The sequence below is a fragment of the Mesitornis unicolor genome, unplaced genomic scaffold (genome assembly GCF_000695765.1).
Source record: "Mesitornis unicolor isolate BGI_N332 unplaced genomic scaffold, ASM69576v1 scaffold9584, whole genome shotgun sequence".
NCBI classification, from domain to species: domain Eukaryota; kingdom Metazoa; phylum Chordata; class Aves; order Mesitornithiformes; family Mesitornithidae; genus Mesitornis; species Mesitornis unicolor.
Genome location: NW_010180775.1, coordinates 40,466 through 58,716, shown reverse-complemented (window position 1 = coordinate 58,716; position 18,251 = coordinate 40,466). Strand labels below are relative to the sequence as shown.

The 18,251-nt window shown below is 39.5% G+C and overlaps 1 protein-coding gene across 1 annotated transcript in view; it reads left to right on the top strand.

The window, feature by feature from the left end:
• The window catches only part of RUNX1T1 (runt-related transcription factor 1; translocated to, 1 (cyclin D-related)), a 75,547-nt gene that overhangs the window by 55,340 nt on the left and 1,956 nt on the right, over positions 1-18,251 (top strand). Inside the window, exons 9-10 of the mRNA XM_010183190.1 lie at positions 4,849-4,917; positions 9,792-9,982. Coding sequence (XP_010181492.1) covers positions 4,849-4,917; positions 9,792-9,982 — 260 coding nt within the window. The remainder of the gene's footprint in view (positions 1-4,848; positions 4,918-9,791; positions 9,983-18,251) is intronic.

The following is an 18,251-nucleotide window of genomic DNA, read 5'->3' as shown; positions in this document are numbered from 1 at the left end:
TGCTGAAGAATTTCAGTAGTACATACTGCAGCAGGATTGCAACTTTCATCCTAATAGTGAATAATTACACATATCAGACAATGTGTACTGAAATACACACAGTAGGATAAATTAAAGATGAGGGTTCTTCAGCAATGTGGCTTATGAACAAGATCTATAACCTTACTGAGTGCACCTGGGGCTCTAGATAAGTGTCGTAGGCACACATCAGAAGGTCTGCAGTGATTTTGATATTTCGTGTCTGCTGAATTTATCTGAATGGAAATCTCACAAAATGGAGTTTGAAATCTCCAACTGAAGAGTGCCAATAACTCCAGGAAGCCAAGATTCTCAAATGTATATGAATTTGTCAAAAATACATAGGTTAGTAATTTCTTAATGCATTTTAAAATATTAACCCTTTCAGAGCTAGTTTATATATTATTAAGGGTTGTTCATCCCCGTGCTGTCAGTGTTTGCCAGGGCATTCCTGCCGAAATATGTCTGTTCGTGCTGCGGTTATGAAATCTTTCCTTTGCCATTTGCAGGTGATGAACGTTACTGTGATATGCATGATATTCTCAACATGAGCTGATGGGAGTGCTGTGAATACCACAGTAACTTGTTGTAATAGTCACAAAAATGTATCAGAGGGCAAAGATGTACATAAAAATACTTGAAACCCATGCCCCTCAGCAAGTTTAGCAAGGCAGTCTCATTCGGTATTACACTTATTCAGAGTTGTGTCTGTATATTTCATTAATCAGAGTGGCACACTTTTAAACTTGGCTGTTACAAAGAGGGCAGTGAGTATTTGATATTTGTCGCTCTGAGAAGTTTGTTGTTTGTGTGCCAACAATGGTGTTACATTTATTATAGGGTAGAATAAAACAGAGCTTGCATATGAAATCTGAAAAGCATATGAATATATATATATATACGAATATATATAAAGCATATGTATTTCATACATGAGATAATCATGGCAGTTCAAGGCAGCTGAAATAATACATAGTTCATATACAACTTTTATTATTTTTAGCCCTAATGTTCACTATGGCATATAGGGTATTGTCACTGCCAGTATTTTCATAAATACAATAAATTATAAAAGATATACAAAAGATCAGCTGTTCATCACTGTTTCTTAATATTTTGGTATTACAGGCTTGGATGTCATTGTCCAGTGATAAAAATCTCTATTCTTTTGTACTTTCAACCCATCTTCTGTTCCTTCTTTCCAAATATGGATTAGGTTTTTGAACACAACTTTTCCTTTTAAGTCTTTCTATTACATTTTCTTGGGTTTGGTCTTACTCTCATATGAGAGTTCATATCCTTTATTTGGTCCTAGCTTTTCATCTTGGTGTCACTTCCCAGACCTATATTTATTTCTGCCCTTACAACTTGCCACATCTCTCTCTTCCAGTACTTTCAGCATCTATTCTCTTTATCTTAAAAAAACACCAAAAAAACCAGCAAGTCTACAGGATACTTCTACTCATTAAACTCCTGAAACCTGGTAGATCAATTAACTGTTGGTGATTCTTGTGGTTGAATGAATTCATGAAATAAATATACCAGGGCCCATATGGAACCCAGCACCATAGTGTGACAATAGGATTTTTTTTTGGTGAATATTTTCTTTCATATTAAAAAAAAAAATATCCAGGATAAACAAAAATAGTACTTTTTGTATATATTTTACAAAATAATATGTTATTCTCTGCTGCTCAATAGACTGTGAGGGCTGAAACTGAGACAGATTTTTGTCTATTCCTTCTGTGTATTCTTATGTTCTAGTCCCAACAACTTTCTTGCTGAAAACTTTATTTCACAGTAAAATAGAAAATTTCATTAATGTTTTCAATTTCAAAATCTATTTTATTTTTCTTCATTTAACTCTTCACAAACAAGTACTGATTACTCCCATGTATATGTGCTTTTTATTTTCCCTGATGGGCTTTTTCATCTGGTTTAGTAGGAACCAGGCTGATTATCAACAAGTGCTCTCAAACCATGCCTTGCTGTGAATTTCAAGTAAATGCAGCAGTGTACATCCTCTTCTTCTGCATAATAACAGTGTTGCATTTTCACCATTAACAAATCTGTATTATGTCTGATGTGTAAAGCCTTTTCTGTTAGCCTTTTCTGTATAAGCTGGCTTGTTGCTTCAGTTTATTCCTAATTTTGTCTGATTTCATTCCTTCCAGGCAGAATTTATTTTGACTTAGAGGTGCTGCAGTTAGTCAGCTAATAAGTGCATTCTTCCTCATTACGGCTTTTTGCAGTTGGGTTTACATTTAGTATTTTGGAGACTTCACAACATTGTAATACTTTTGGTTTGAGTTTGCTAGACGTCCAAGTTAAAATCTTTTAGGTCTTAGTTTTAGTGAGGAAGTTTTGCGATTCTTAATCTGAGGGACACCTTACCTTAAAAAAAATACTAATATAAGATTTACATCGTCTGGTCACTTCCTGTAGTTTAACCCCAAAAGAAGATTGTTTTCATGGACTCATCAGCATTGACTAAACAATAGTCATGTTAATAATATTTTTCTTGGTTGGAAAATATGGTTTTTATTATCTTCATAAGTGCTTCTTGTCTTTTTTTGTGCACCATTCCAAACTATGGGAAAGTCTCTCACAAGCTCTTGATTTAATTCTTCTTGCAGAGGATCTCATTCCTCATGTAAATAATTTGTGGTTGGAATAAGAGCTTGATTGATGTTTATGTTTTGGAAATTTTAACAATTAGCTGGCAATCTGGTCATTTATGTCATTGAATTCCATTTTTGGAAAGTCATGTGTACCAAAAAAACAGCTCCACATCTCTCCATTTTTAATACTAACTACCATGGTAAAGGGCTTAAATCAAGGTTAGATTCCTTTGTGGTGGATGGTACCTTAAATAGACGGGAATGCTCAGCACAAAGTACAAGACAGGAGTGCAACAGACACCTTGTTTTGCCATATTTTGAGTCTGGTTGGGCCTTTTCATGCAGATATTGCAGGAAGAGCAAACAAAAGCAGTTTAATTTTTCGCCCTTAGTTTTCCTGAGCTTTCAAGCCATGTTTTCTGCTGCCACCTCTGTCCCTGACTGAACTGGCACTGCGCCCCTAAGTCTGAAGGCCTCCAAGGGCTGAGAGAAGTGTACACAATGATATTTGTTGTCTCCAGAATCACACGAGCCAAGCGATTTTCCCCATTTTCAGCGTCAGTTCTGAAGTCCCCTCTCAAGTCGATTAAACTGCTGTAAATAGTTAGCTGGTTTGCAGAATCTTGCACACCCCCCCATCATTTGATGCTCGAGACGTGTGAAATTCTGCCTACAAAAATCCATTTTGTTTTTGTCCTGTGCTTCAGTGACAAACAGAGTAGCTGGGGAAATCCACTCAGCTGCCTGTCAGATGGGAGATTCAGTCCGCCCCGTCGGCGTCTGCAGTTCCATGTGCTGGAAACTGCATCTGTGCAACAGCGCAGGGACTGGGATTCCCTGCTCTCTGTATCACTGAAACAGCCTCTGTCATCTCCACCTTTGTTGGCTGTCTGCTATATTAGACGTCATCTTCTAAATGGATTTGAGTTTCTGTAGCCTACTGTATGTAAACAGTACTGCAGGCATATATATGGTGGTGCAAAAAATGATTTGCAAAACCTAATGATTCAACCTTTTTCTTAAAAATACTACTTTTCACCAACTTAGGGAATATCAACTTTAAGAGACAAAAATTAATATATTTTGTAAAAATCAGTATTCAAAGAATGGCATGTGTACTTTTGTTATGTTTCAAACTCAGACATCAAACAGGGTGTTTAATTTCTAGCAACATCTATAAAAGATTCAAACCTTGTCTCTAATGTAATAAATCAAGTTATTTTATTGATTTAATTCTGCCACACAGGCATTAGTAATCATCGCAATGAACTTAGCTTTATGTGGTTTTTTCCCCTCCTGTATTACTCTGAAAAATAGTTAATCGGGTTGTAATTGTATTTGGAAAGAGCAGCTTTTCATCTGCTGTGAATCTGTGTGCTAAATTTCAGGCCAAAGTGAATTTTTTTTTTGTATTGTCTGATCTTGCGTCTTTGAAGTCTGAGTGGAAGGGATCGCACAGATTTCAGAGCTCTTAGGCTCAGGCCCAGAGGTTAAACCCTTTGAAAAAAGAGGAGGGGCGGTTGGAAGAGAGCTGTCAAAATGTGATTGAAATATATGGGTGAATTACAAGCTTTAGCTCCAGTGAGGTTGTTTGGCAGCATATGTATTTAGGGGCTTAACCTGAAGTTAAAGGTTCTGTTTTTCAGACTCGTGCAGCTACAGTTGCCAACATGGACTCAGATATAGAAAAGCATAGCTCTGCACATGTGGAAACACCCCTTTCTTTTTCTGTGGACAGCTTATTTGATCATGGGGATGACATCTTGGCTTTTATCTCCACTTGTCAGTAGCCATTCTGTTTTCACAGAGCAGAAGTGCCAAGCGCGGGCTGTTGGCCTCTTTCTTCTTCCTTTTCACAAACATAATGACAAAGGATGAAGCATGTCACTCCCTCAGTTGGCCTGGCAAAGCCAGCCTTAAAAGCTTGGAAACTGTCATATAGAGTTGACTTGAAATGCTGTAAAAATAAAAATAAAGCAAACTAGTCTCAGCTTGGCTTAAGATGAGACAGTCAAGTCCTGAATATTGATCCGTTCTATGTGACATTTGTGAGCTATGGCCGTGGCACTCATATTTTGTGTAAGACAAAACTTCACGTGACTGTTTTTGTCTGAGCAAAGGGAAAAGGTGTTTCTCTAAGCCTTGTTTGAGAAGCAAGCGTTGCTTACGATGCTCTTTCTTTTTCCCTCTGCACCCCCTCCTCCTGCAGAATCACATCGGGAATTCCTTCACAGGCCTGCGTCTGGATACGTGCCAGAGGAGATCTGGAAGAAAGCTGGTAAGAACTGTTTAAAAACACCAGCTTAGTCTTCTGGCAGCTGTGTGCAGTTGTTAGTGCACTGATGTGAGGAATGGGGAAAAAAGGGCGGGGGCGAGGTGCTTACTAGTAACAAGAAGAAATTGTGTTTAATAATCTTAAACTGGAACTCATCAGGACATGAAATAATCTTTATAATAGAAGCATGTGCTGCTATAGTTACGAGGATATCAGTACTTCCATTTCAGGACCCCTATTTTCTGGGGTTATAATGGTTTCAGGCTGAAACTTGATATGCTAAAGTTTCAGTCTGTAAGCAATTAAAATAAATAAGTTTGTGTGGGATTTTTTTTTTAAGCTTCAAGGTTCTTACCTAGTTAAAGTTAGAATTCCTGGAGAGAAAAAACCTAAGTATACCTGTTAAAGAAAAACCTCCAGCTATGCTGTGAAACCATTCTTAATTTTAAAAAGATTTTGTGCCTATCAGCCTCCAGTGAAGTCTGTGCTCATCAGCTTGCAAAGTTTTCACTGAAGTAAGCAAGATTGCATCTCCACAGCTGCTCTGGGTGGTTGCACAGGCACTGACAGTGTCTTCCCCGAGCTGGAAAAGCACCAGGGGCAGATATTGTGGCTGTGTGGAGTTTTCTTCAACACTTTGAAACTCCGCCTGAGTGTAGGAGTTTCCTGGCGAGGATCCTATTGTGGTGCTGGAGCTAAACTTTTGCTCTTTGGCTTCGATATCAGAGCCTTCCTTGTTTTCAGAGGTAGCTCTGGCACTCCAGCAAGGTAGCTGAGTTTCTACAGATGTCATTTGGCATATCAAGTCATTTATTCAGTGCAATAAAAGAAAAAAGTTTCTTCATAAGTTAGCAACACCAGTTAATTGAAGCTTTTGGCTTGAGTTGTAAAATTGGATGTGCATTCACATTGCGTATATCCACAAATGGCAGTGTACTGGAGCTGAGACATGTAATCTTGTGAACGTATATGTCATCAGTTCCTTTGAAATGCAGTTTTCCATTTGGTCCCATTTCCAGTCTCTATTTTCATGCTGATGTGGGTTTAAATCAGATTCCTTGTATTACGTGAGCATGCCTGTGTATTGGAGGATAAAGAAGTCTGACTGTCTACAGGATGCATACCTGTATCCGTTACTAAGACTAGTAAAACATCAGAAAGCATACTGCTTTTCATAAATCATGGACCTTCATTTTCAGGAGGGTGCACAGAATCAGTTCAAGGCAGCAAAGGTACAGTTCAGCTCTGTAAGAGTAGGTGTGTGGTGCCATTTGAGATGCTTCACGCTTTCCTGGCTGGGCTGCAACTGCCAGTCAAGAAGGCTACAAATCTCTCATAAGCCATTTCTGCTGGCTCAGTGTGGTTTATCTCGGTATCTCAAATGTCTGTAAAGACCAGTGTGTGCAGATAGCTGAATCAACTGTAAAAGTCTGATTGGGATGCTGAATCCATTGAATTGAAAGAATTTGGCATAAAAATGGTTAATAATCAACCTCAAAAGCATGTGAAAAAGGGATTCACTTTGAATGTTTGGAGACTGTGATTGTTGGAGCAAGCACATACTATGCAGCACCTTGTGAATTAAAGCCATTGTGAACCACATTGAGTTTCATACATCAGTGAAAAGGAGGTATCTGATTCATCTAATTAAATTATGCTATGTAGATGAAGAGTCCAAGCTAAGTTTTTGGTGTAGGCTGCTGCCTTAACTTCTTTCTGTGTCATGAGGACACTGTTTTGCAGCCATCTCCTATCACTTAGCAAGGCCTACTGTTCATGGCAGGCCAGTTGGAAGCTCTGGAGTTGCCAGACAGACTTGGAATGACCATACTTTGCCATACACAGACAATAAACCTCCTGCACGTTCTCCAGGGTAGTCCTGAGACAGAGATGGTACATTTTGGCTTCTGAAGCCAGGATAACTGTCACCAAGTCCCAGTGCCCACCTTTGCAAAGATCAGCCTGTAAGTGAGATGATGCAAATGCCATGGTGGCACAGGACTGCACCCCTGACCACCACATGGCCTCAGTGTGCCGTGACGTGGGGAAGGTGACCAGGAGCTGGCTGAGGAATCATCATGTCAGGTTGTATACAGCAGTGCAGGATGAGTTGAGTACCTCTCCAGAGTCAGCTCCAAGGACCTCTGGTCATGCTGAGTGGTGCCTTTTCCAGGAGCTTTCTCATGAGTTAGTGCTGCTCAAAGGAAAGGAAGATTTCAACTGCATTCCTGAAAAGAAAAAAGCTTAGCATTAGTGAGAAAATGGAGGGTGCAGGTACATGCATCTTAGGCATTTGGTTTTAAAAACTTCCAGATCTGTGTTTTCTGATACTGGAATCTGATCACTCTTCCTTCTCTAGAAAAGCTGCTATCTGTGGTCTTCACAGCTCAGCTCTATCAAAGCAAATAAAATCTCCTTCACTGTCACTTACAACTTTTCCTGCACAGATACTACATTTTTTATTGTTATCTGAAACTATGAAGCCTGCATTCTGTGTCTATAAAATATCTGTGGGCAGTGGAAACATTTAAGAAGATGTGCAGAGAATCAGTGATGGGAAATTTTGTCTAGCTTATTTGGGTGTGCATGAGTTCACAATGTATTGAATTAATTGTGACCAAAAAACCCAACATATTTTAACTTCATTTTCACACTTAGTATAGCACAACACAAATTCTGTTGTCAAAGTTAAGGGAAATACTAAAGTCTAGTCCACAGTTTATGCCAATTAAAAAGTATCAGGCATCTTGCCTTGGAAGCACTTTTTACATCTTCATGCTCTCAGAAGTTTTGCAAAAAACTTGAACAGTATAGAAGTTAAGACTATAAAGTTCAATTTCTATACTTGGACTGAAAAGAAGTAGATTATGTAGGATGAAAACCTCTAAAATTAGAAGTCTCTGTACAATCTTGGACTATTGTGCTTCTGTTTAACATAATAGTTTAAACTGACGATTCTAAGCACTGCAAACACCTCAACATAAAATGAAATTTATGTGATGTAATGAAAGTGCATCATGCCATGCAAAGATAATTTCTATTCGTAGCAAATAGGAGCAAGAATACAGATTTGCTCAAAGAAATCCACTTTGTTAATAACGGCAGTTCATAGATACAAAACGCCTGTATTTACGTTGCCTCATTTTTATGAAAATGGTAATAAAATTGCATCTGTATGTTTGCCTGTGTATATTTCTTTTCTCATGATCAGTGAATGTTTGCAGTTGGTAATAAATATTCAAGCACCTTGCAAATGTCCTACCAATTCCCTTTGCTGATCTGTGTGTGCCTGTGGGACTAGAATAGGAATGCATAATTTAAATATAAATTGCCTGATTTGCATATACAATTAGTCTAGTTGCAGCTTTGATCGTAAGCAAAAATTATTGTCCTGTATTGCCACTTAGATAGAATTTTAATTCACCTTGAATATTCAAACTAAATTAAGCCTTGGCTGTATGGTTGAAGGGTATGATTTTTTCCTCTCCTGAGGCTTTCCCCTAAACAACATTTATGGTAGGGTAATATAAGGGCATATTTTCAGCTTCATAAAAATAAAGGCATAAGTTTTACCTCTAAATTCCCCTCCCTTGAAAACTTGAGTTGAAACATCTCTCGCAGACGTGCGCACACGCACGCGCGCGCACACACACACACACACACACACACACAGAGTAATAGAACTCTTCTTTCATTTTAATTAATTCAGTTTTACTCAGTACATGGCTTAAAGTTAAGTCTCTATTGTAATTTGCTTAATAACTGAAAATGGAGACTTTATGTAGTCGGCATTTTTTAAATAACAATGCAGAGCTATGAGAAAAAACTTGAGAGTTGTTGACTTAATATCTGTACTTAAGAGTCAGGTCTATGTGCATATACACAAATATGTAGGCTAAATACATGGACTAAAGCTCAAACCTGTAACACAATTGTAATACTTGGATTTTAATCTACAGTAAAACAATTTTATTAGAAATCTATGTTTTTAATTAAACAGAACATTTAATTAAGGTGGTTTTTAAGTGGATGAAACAATTAAGTGCAAACACTTGAATGAAACATGTCATAATTAGTTTTAATAGAGTGTTAATTGGTACTAGGTTTGCCAAGTTAATAATTACTGCTTATTAAATTTTCAATTAATCATTGTCATTTTGCTTTGAATAAAGATGAAAATTAGATAACCTAATTCAGGGGGAGGATGGTTTCCATGTTAATTAGAGCAGTTAATTAAAAAAAAAAGGAAATTACTTGTTTTAGTTGTCAATTAAAAGACTGTTCATTAGTAAAATCTTTGCACTCTTCGTGCATCAAAACCCAAATAACTAATTTGTGATGATCCATGTTTTCCGGAATAAAAGATATGACGCTAGTATATACCAAAGAAACAGCTCACACTGACTTAGTTAATTTACAGGAAGCATGAAGGTTTGAATTTAGTGAAGCGGGGTGCCCCTGCTTGTGTTAATTGTGCTGGGAAGCCTCGCTGGCTGGGTGTGCTCAGAGCTCAGTGGAGTCAGGAAGTCGAGTCTTTGCTGTGTAAACATGGGCTTGAAGGAGAGATCAAGAGGTCAAATGAATGTTCATAAACAAATTTTAATCTTGGCTCGTTAAATTGTATATCCAGAAAAAGATATTAGACCAATGATTTAAAATTTTTAAATAAACTCTTGGAGTTTCTCATAATAATATATTTATTCTTTAACATACAGGACAAAATTGTTTAAGACTATAAATCCTGTCTTAATTTCCAGAGCTTAAATATGCATTTTTGAAAAAGTCTGTCGTATTATGTCTTAAATAGTAATTCTTTCCAAAGATATTCATTCATCAATCAGCCCAGTGCTGATGAGGATTTCTTCCCTTCTTTGCAGAGGAAGCTGTCAATGAAGTAAAACGTCAGGCGATGGCCGAGTTGCAGAAGGCAGTGTCGGAGGCAGAGCGGAAAGCTCACGACATGATCACTTCAGAGCGGGCGAAGATGGAGCGCACTGTTGCAGAAGCCAAGCGCCAGGCTGCAGAGGATGCACTAGCCGTTATCAATCAGCAGGAGGATTCAAGCGAGGTAAGGTCTTTGCTGGGCAGCCATCACCCCTGGCTGCAGACCATGAGTGTATCTGGGCTAGCTTTAATCTAGCTGTCACAGGCCATTCGTGTGACATTCCGGTTCAGTGCCCACTGTTAACTGTTTGCACAGTAGCTTTGGATGTGTATTTCAGGCATATGTGCAGCTCCAAATTTTCTTGGCTATGTTGTAACCTGAGCCCAAAATTGGTAGTGGTCTTGAGCTGCAACCTTACCTTGTAACTGCCGTTCAGGGTTACATATAGTGCACACGTTTCTGTTCTAATGTAGCTTTTCAGTAGCTTTATTTTAAAGCTCTTCAAATATATTGAATAGATAGCAAGATTGCTTGGTGGAAGATATTTTACTCTGCAACCTAATTTAAACAAAGAAATGAGTCATTTAAGAACTTGTAGAGCGAGGTGGCTAAAAACTTGTCTGGGGAAAGCACTGGAGGTAGAAGCAATTAGCAAAAGATGATGTTCCTGTAGGACAGAATGTGAATGTAGATTTGCAAGTGTTTCCTGATTTTGAATGTCTTGCTTTGGCTGCAGAGAATATTTGAGAGTTGAGGAGTGGGCAGAGAGCATTTGGAAGGGAGAAAAAGTGCAAAAGCAACAAAGAGTAAATCAAGAATAAGCATGTTAAGCCCTGACTTACTTTTAGACCTGAGAGAGGAAACCTTGAATTGCTGCCGTATGGGACCTCCAGCAGCACGAATAGCCCATGGCTGGGGGTGTAAGAGCAGCCTGTGTTTGACCAGTGCTGCAGCAGTGTAGACAGCAATTACATTTTACATCCATTAGAGAAAACCAGCATCCAAAATTAAAAGTGCCCTTCGAAACGGTCATGACAAAGAATGATGTCAGTTAAAAGTTATTTGAGAATAATCTTCATCTCTCAAGGCCACTGGAATGAAAGAACGTTAGTTCCATGAAGTAGTTATTGTTCTTGTATTAGGATCTTGGCTGTAGTAAAAACAAAGTCTAAATGGTAGGGAGTTGGAAAAAAAGTGTAGCTAGTGGAACCTGTTGTGTGTGGATGTATGTTTGTGTATGCTACTGTCACAGTACTTCCCATGGGCTGGCTGGGCAGCATTGCAGAAGTCACTTAAGTTGAAAGATGCAGATGAGCTGCAGCATGCTGGGAAAACTGGCAAAAGTCACGAGCAGATAAGTCAGTGGCATGCTGCAGTATGTATCCCTAATTTGAGGGAGCGCAAGATTTTAATTCATACCAGGCTTCTCTGGAGATGAAAGACCATTGTGGGATCACTGAATGCCCAGAGTTTCTCCTTAATGTGTAGCAGATGAACAACAAGGAGACAAAAGGAATTGATTTTCAGCATCTGAAAGTTTCTCAGGAAGAAAGGGACTAGGGGAAGTGTATGTACCCTTTAAGTACTAACTGTTCCATTGTAGATTAAATGAGACATAAATTCAATTTATTGGCATTTTGTGTCTGAGATATTCAAGGACATTTTTCTTGCACTATGTTCATAGAAAGGGCATTTGTCTGACTTAGCATCATTAAAGAGCTTTCATTTTGTGTGTGAGAGACTTACAAGAGACTTCTACTGTTAAAACCAAAATTCTGAAGGTAAATGCCTTTTGAGGAAACAGCAAATTAAATCTGTTTAGTGAGCCGATACAGTGTAGCCAGGACAGAGGAAGTACTTTTATGCCAATACATACAGCCCATTCTTCCACAAGCAAACGTGCATCCAAAGGGTGTGTAGAGAGTTTGTGTGCAGTAATTCACTCCTGAGCAGTCATAGCTCTGGAAAAGGCTGTGTAACAACAGACATCTTTACTCCAGAAGAATTGTTTATGAGGTCATTCAGTTCCTGGAAACAGGACTTTTAAAAAAAAGGCAAATAATTCTTTAAATTGCATTCTAAAGAGGTCTGGCACATGGGGTTAAATGGGTTCTTGAGGCTGTGCATCCTCAGGGAGGATACCAGCCTCCTGGACCTAAACCAAACTACATACTTGGGAGCTATTTCAAATGAAGTCTAGTGACGTGGTCATGAGTGGCACATCAAGGTGGCTGTTGTGAGGTGAAAAATGCTGGGTTTAGTAGACGTGCAGAGAGAACTCTGCTCAGTTTGTGTTTACAGGCGCTCAGTTAATTGTGAAGTGAGATGGCAGTGATACCTGTTTGAGAGTTAGATGTGTCTATAAAGTTTTTATAATTAGTCACTCTTTGCCTTCTAATTGTACCAAACTCCAACCACTTAGTCCAGTGCTTTCTATGATTACTTGTTAACTCAGGCTGTCATTTTTTTTTTATAACTCCTTCAAAAATTGACCAACTTCTTCATCTTTGAGGACAGTTTGCCAGTGTTTGAAAAGCATTTCTTTGGAGTTAAGACCTTGTGTTTGTGATGGTTGAGGAATAAAACTTCACGTTTGCTTTGGTGTTCCTTGTCTCGATCTCTCTGTGAATGTCCCTCCTTATCTGTCTCCATTACAAGTTTCCGTAACTTCTTTCTGCTTACAACTCTCAGCAGTTGCCTCCTGCAATGCAGATTCTTGTGTACTAAAGGCACTAGAGTAATATTTCCAGGGCTAGGATATTTTTAGTTCCAAACATGAGAATGCTGAGGAGCAGCTTCTGCAGTCTTCCAAGTCTAGAGGAAGGCTGAGCATCTCTCCTCATTTCTTATCCTTGGCAGAACATTACGCCAAGGCCTGCAAGAGAGCTCAGCATAGGCTGCTGTATAATCTCCATGCAGTTCCCGACAGAGAATATTTCTCCCAAGGGTGTCATTTGTTCTTTTAGCTGTGGAAACTATGAATGGAGATGGGAATTTGGCACCAGTTTTCTAATGTATCAGATATAATTTTCGTCTGATACAGCCACTCCCTGTCTATTGGCCAGGTTTCTCCCTTACAGCTCTTCATTTGTTACTCAGTAAAATGCAACCTGGACATAGCTGAGGGTTCTTGGAGCTGCTCAGGTGTGAGGACTCTGTGGCATGATTTCTATTGCAGTCTTCCCTAGAGCTCAAAGTGATAGCTAGTGCTAAGACTCAAGATTTTTGTAATCATTATAATTTGAAGATAAGATATAGTCTCCTCATCTAAGACCTTTCAGAGGTCTCACAAACAGTACTAGATTGGTTTGTTTGATTTTTTTTTCTTTTTTTTTAGTCATCCTTCCTTTTTTGTGGGCTCTTCTCCTTCCCTCCCCCACCCCACCCCCATCCCCCCAGGTTTTATTTGAGATTTTTGTGTTTTGGTTTGGTTTGGTTTTAACCCAGAAAAAGCAGCATCCCTGACTGCAAGACTATCCTCAAGAAAACAGTGACATGTTGAACTGACTAGACCAAAATAAAGGGGATGTAAGACAGTGAGAGGACTAATAGGGGAGGTGTGATACTTGGAAGCATCCTAAGTTTTAAGAAGTGGTCTTCAATACTCTGAGAATCACCACATCACATAGTACAGTTCTAATTTCTGACACTGACCTGGTCCCTTGTTGAACTATTGCTCTTTGCTTATGTTTGAATTGCGCAGTATGATTTAATTCACTGTTTCAGTGTCTGTACATTTACTTTCTGAAGATTTCCATAATTTCTCATCATAACCCCTTGAGACTGACCAGAACATGTTCATTATTTTCTGTTATTATAATGAGAGACTGGTTGAAGACCAGTGAACAGAGCACACTGCTGCTGGCAAGCAAAAGGACAGGAGAAGGCCTACCTATCAGCATGGCTGTTCCTGAGCCACAAATTATTTCTTTACCAGCTCCTTACAGTTGCTTGACGAAAAATGACCCATTAATCAGTAGTTAACCTGGCTAAGTACAGAAACATGTGTGAGCAGCCTACTCTGTAATGACTGCTGTGCTTGCTTTGGCTGCAATGTACTGTTGTGCAAATCAATTTTAATAGTAAGGGTGAACAGCTTAGCAAAGAGACTGGCTGCCCAGATTGGGGGCGATGGGAATCATCAAAACATCTGTCTTTCTGCTCTGGTATAAAATGCCACTGAAAAATCTGACTCTCTGTGTTCTTCCTCACTTTTGAGTAGACTGGGGGCTGGGGACAGGGAAGGAACACAAATGTTTCAGTTCTGCTGACTTAAAGCAGATGCTGACATCTGCTCAGATAAAACAAGTATGTAACCAGTCCAACACTGCTTTTAAGAGATGTGTAATGTTAGGGCTTGTTTATATTGCAGCAGTTTGTTGTATGTGAGTATCACACTTACCTGATGTTTTGAAGACAGCTGGGTTCAATCTTTGCTGACCAATCCACTGAGACCAAGGCTGTGCCAGCAAACCTGACTCTGAGCATCAGATGCTGTGATTCAGGCAAGCCTAGTTTTTCAGCTGGTATTATATTTAATCCATATGTCAGCTAGTGTTTAATTTTTTTGGCTGGGCATCTCTTAGAAAGTAGCACATCATCCCCTGCAGTGGTGGGTGGTACAGCGGTGCCAGCGCCATGTGTTCCTTGCAGGATCCGTCCAGATGTGATGTGAGCATTGGCACTGCCCCAGACTGCTAAGCTAAGCCTGGCCAGCTTGCACAGCTCTTCTGTGTGCCTCTCTGTGCTTCTGTTTTCAGGATTTAGCTTCTCTCATACTGACTTGTGTGAACACAGATGTACTTTGCACAATAAACAGTGGCTTGGGCAAGCCTGGAGTGCTCAGCAATAGGTGTGACTTTACTAGACGCATCTAAAGGTTTGAGTATCTTTGTATGGAGTGCTGCATTTTGACGCAGTGTGGGAATTTCCAAAGTACCCATGTGCTTCCCTTTCAAACGGGTCTTGGATGGAATTTCCATAAACAACTTTGCTGGTTTTTTGCACTGGTGTTCGGTGGCTCATGCAGTCCTCATTTACGCCACTGTGGTTTCAGTGATTTCTAGACGTTCATTTTCTTGTGGTTAGCAGTGATAGAGTTTTGAATGCCATGGGAATTGCAGAGCCGGGAAAAATCTGGGTTCTTCATAGCCAGCCAATGCTTCCTTTCCTGGTAAACTGGGGAAATCCAGAATTTGTCTAAGATGACAGAGCAATGTTTGACACTGTATTACGGCATTTTAGAGTTCATAATCTCTTTCACATGTCACAGTCCACTTTTTTTTCCTTCTTTAAGTGAGCTCTAAACTGAGTCTCAACTAGAGGTGTCAGAGGAAAGCAAATACTCAATTGTGGTTAAATATTCCAAAGATGAAAGTGACAGGATGGGCAAAATTATTGATGAGTATGTGTCCTGGTACTGGAGAACACAGAATTGGAGACCATTTGTTTTTCATGATGGCAAACAGAAGTTTCTGAGTTGAGTTCTATTGTTTGAAGATGGAAGCTTAAGTGCATGAGAATTAAGAGTCTAACCTAAGATAAGGCTCTGACCTAAGGCTGATGTTCCTTGTCAGTTGAAAGAGGAACGTGAAATATGATCAGTGGCATAGATTCGGAGTGAGATTCCCATCTGGTGCAATTTAGCCCAATTTCATTGAATTAATCCATTTTCAAGGCAGTGAAGTTAAATTGAATTATGTAGTCTGAGAATCTGGCCTTTTGTATAACCTCACTGTTTCACAGGAAAATCAATGCAGAGTTGAACTGTAATCCAGTCCTCCTCGTAGTTTTATCTACATCTGGAACTCTATAAAGCATGAGCTGGAAGTGCAGTTTAGTAGGTCACTACCTAAAGAGACCAAAGGTAGACCAGGACAGGCTTTGAGAGATCTACTACTCCCTTTCCCAGTGCATGAAAACTCTAGTTGTATCATTCCTGTAAGATACCTGCTTTTCCTGTGCTTTAGTGGTGGAGATTCTCTAGCACCTCTACGCAATTTGTGCCTGTCCTTAAAAAGATTTCTCATAAGGTCTCTTCCCAGTTTTTCTGGCACATGTTTGACCACGCCATTTCTCCTGTTCATCCATGTGGACGAGGTCATTGCCTGTTTCACTGCAGTAGCCTCCAAGAAGTTTGGGTGCTACTGTCTCCTCTCCAGATACCATCTCTCCTTAGGTTTAACAGCCTGAGTTTCTTCAGTCTCTTCTCATAGCTTGTGCTTGTCTGACTTCTGATTATTCTGGCTGCCTTTCTCTGGGTTCTTTCCAAGTCTTATTTGTCTTATTTAATTTACTGTATTTGAAGTGCATCATCCCAACCTGGACAGCACTTATGGATGGATCTTGCCAGTGCCAGGAAATAGAGTCTTAAATCAGGTGTAAAGCAGTCCATAGTCCTGTTCATATGCCCTTGTGTGATGATTGCCACCTTGTCACCAACATGACACTGTGGGCCCCTGTTATCCCAGATGCTATCTATGCAGTTCAGCCAAGGCAATCCATTTTGCTAGTTACAGAAATGCCTGCTTAGGCCTTATAGTGAGCTCTAGAGCTTCCCAGGAGGGAAGATACTTTGAGCATGCTCTGTCCATGATATCTGGGAATACATGAGCAGGGATGTACGAAGCACAGCTCAGGTCATTAGCTGGCATCTTAAGCCTGGGTTTTCTTTGGTAGAACGTGGGCTCTGGAACTGCCAGCCATGTGGACACAAGGCATTTGTTGCCAAAGCTCATGGTGCTTGCGCCTGATCTTTACTGCCGTTTTTCACTGCTTGCACATGGGAAGGAGCAACAAATGGCCACGATGGTGAGAGCTGTGTGGAACAGGTAGTTCTGCACATCAGACCCAGCTGCTATCACAGTACAGGCTCCCTATGGCTTGCGTGCTTGTTTATGCTGATTTGCACTGTAGTAATTTTTAAAATGCCATAAGTTGTTGCATAAATGTGAGCTGTAAAATTTATTTTGAAGTTCTTGTATTTTATGTGCTTTTATTCCCACAATTACACTAAAGCTGTAATGACCTGTTAAATTAGAAATAATATGGCCAATGGACAAAATCACATACCAGACAATGTAGGACACGTTAAATAATCATGTAAGGAGCCAGCTTTGAGCTTTGTCACTTCATTAAAATCTTGCACTTCTATATCACTTTCCATGTTCTGTACAAGTTGATAGTCAATTGATGACTATTTTAATAAGAAAGTTGAACCAATACTGTTAAAATTCAATTACCATTTCTGACATCAATACAGATCTTGTGGTAAGATATTGAAATATTGTACGGTGGCTCTGGTGCAGACAGGCCTTCCACAAAAAGGGAAGCAAAGTGAACATTCCATGGAAGTTGGCCTATATTAACTAAATAGATAACTGAATAGAAAAAGTTTGACAACTCCATAATAATTCCAGCACAATGAGGAAGGATTCCTGCACCTGGGCAGGTGCTGGTTGACTTCAGCATTACTCCACATGGGGAAAAGTGCCTCTTCAGAAAAGTCTGCACAGGGACGTGTTGTACATGTGTATTTGTTTTCAGATGAGGGGATAAAGGGAAATACGGGCCAAACCCAGGGCTGGCAATTAAGTTGGGTACAAATAGCTAGGAGGTCAGCAGGCGTGGCAGTAGGTGGAAGTTCAGTGCAAGCAGGGCTCGAGCAGAATTGCACCATGTTCACTGATCACAACAAGCATCAAGCTGGCAAAATGAAACTTTAACAAGTACAATGTGACTATTGAGGAATATTAGTATACAGGGGAAGGAGAATTCAAGTATTTCACGATTTGTTCTCTTTCTGGTCAGTAGGATGAGGCAATATAAATATTTGAAATGTTAATACAAACACAGTGTTCTAAATTACTTATAGTTACTTTTCATGGCGGAGATGAACAGTACAGCTATTTCCAAAGGTGGTTTTACTTCTCCAGGACTGGACAGAGTTTGAGCAAAATGAACCTGAAACAGTGAATACTGAATCAAAACCAGGTGATGCCAGACAAGGAGTCTGAATTCCCAACATTTAACTACCAGCAACATCTGTTTCTGAGTGTTGGCAATTCCACCTTTTTTGAAAAGTGTTTTTAAAGATGGGAACAATTTCATGAATTTTTTTTTTTTAAAAGTCCCCAACACATGTATCTGTAATTACCTGGTTTAGTCTGGGTGTTTAATCAGTATGAATTGAGAATGCCATATATGTTTGATTTCAATCTCAAAGAGCAATTGAGCACTGGACAGTCAGTCTTCCCCCGTCTGCCAGTATGTGCCTATGCCAATAAAAACCCTTCCAACCAACCAAAAAAACCCCCACCAAAACAAAAGCCAAGAAAACCAAAACAGCCAAAAGTGGGACTGGAAACTAACACACCAGTATTTTCTAAAGAAAGCACTTTACCCCGATTAAATGTCTGATTTCCTTAAAGTATTGGTTTGGATTTAGGTCTTT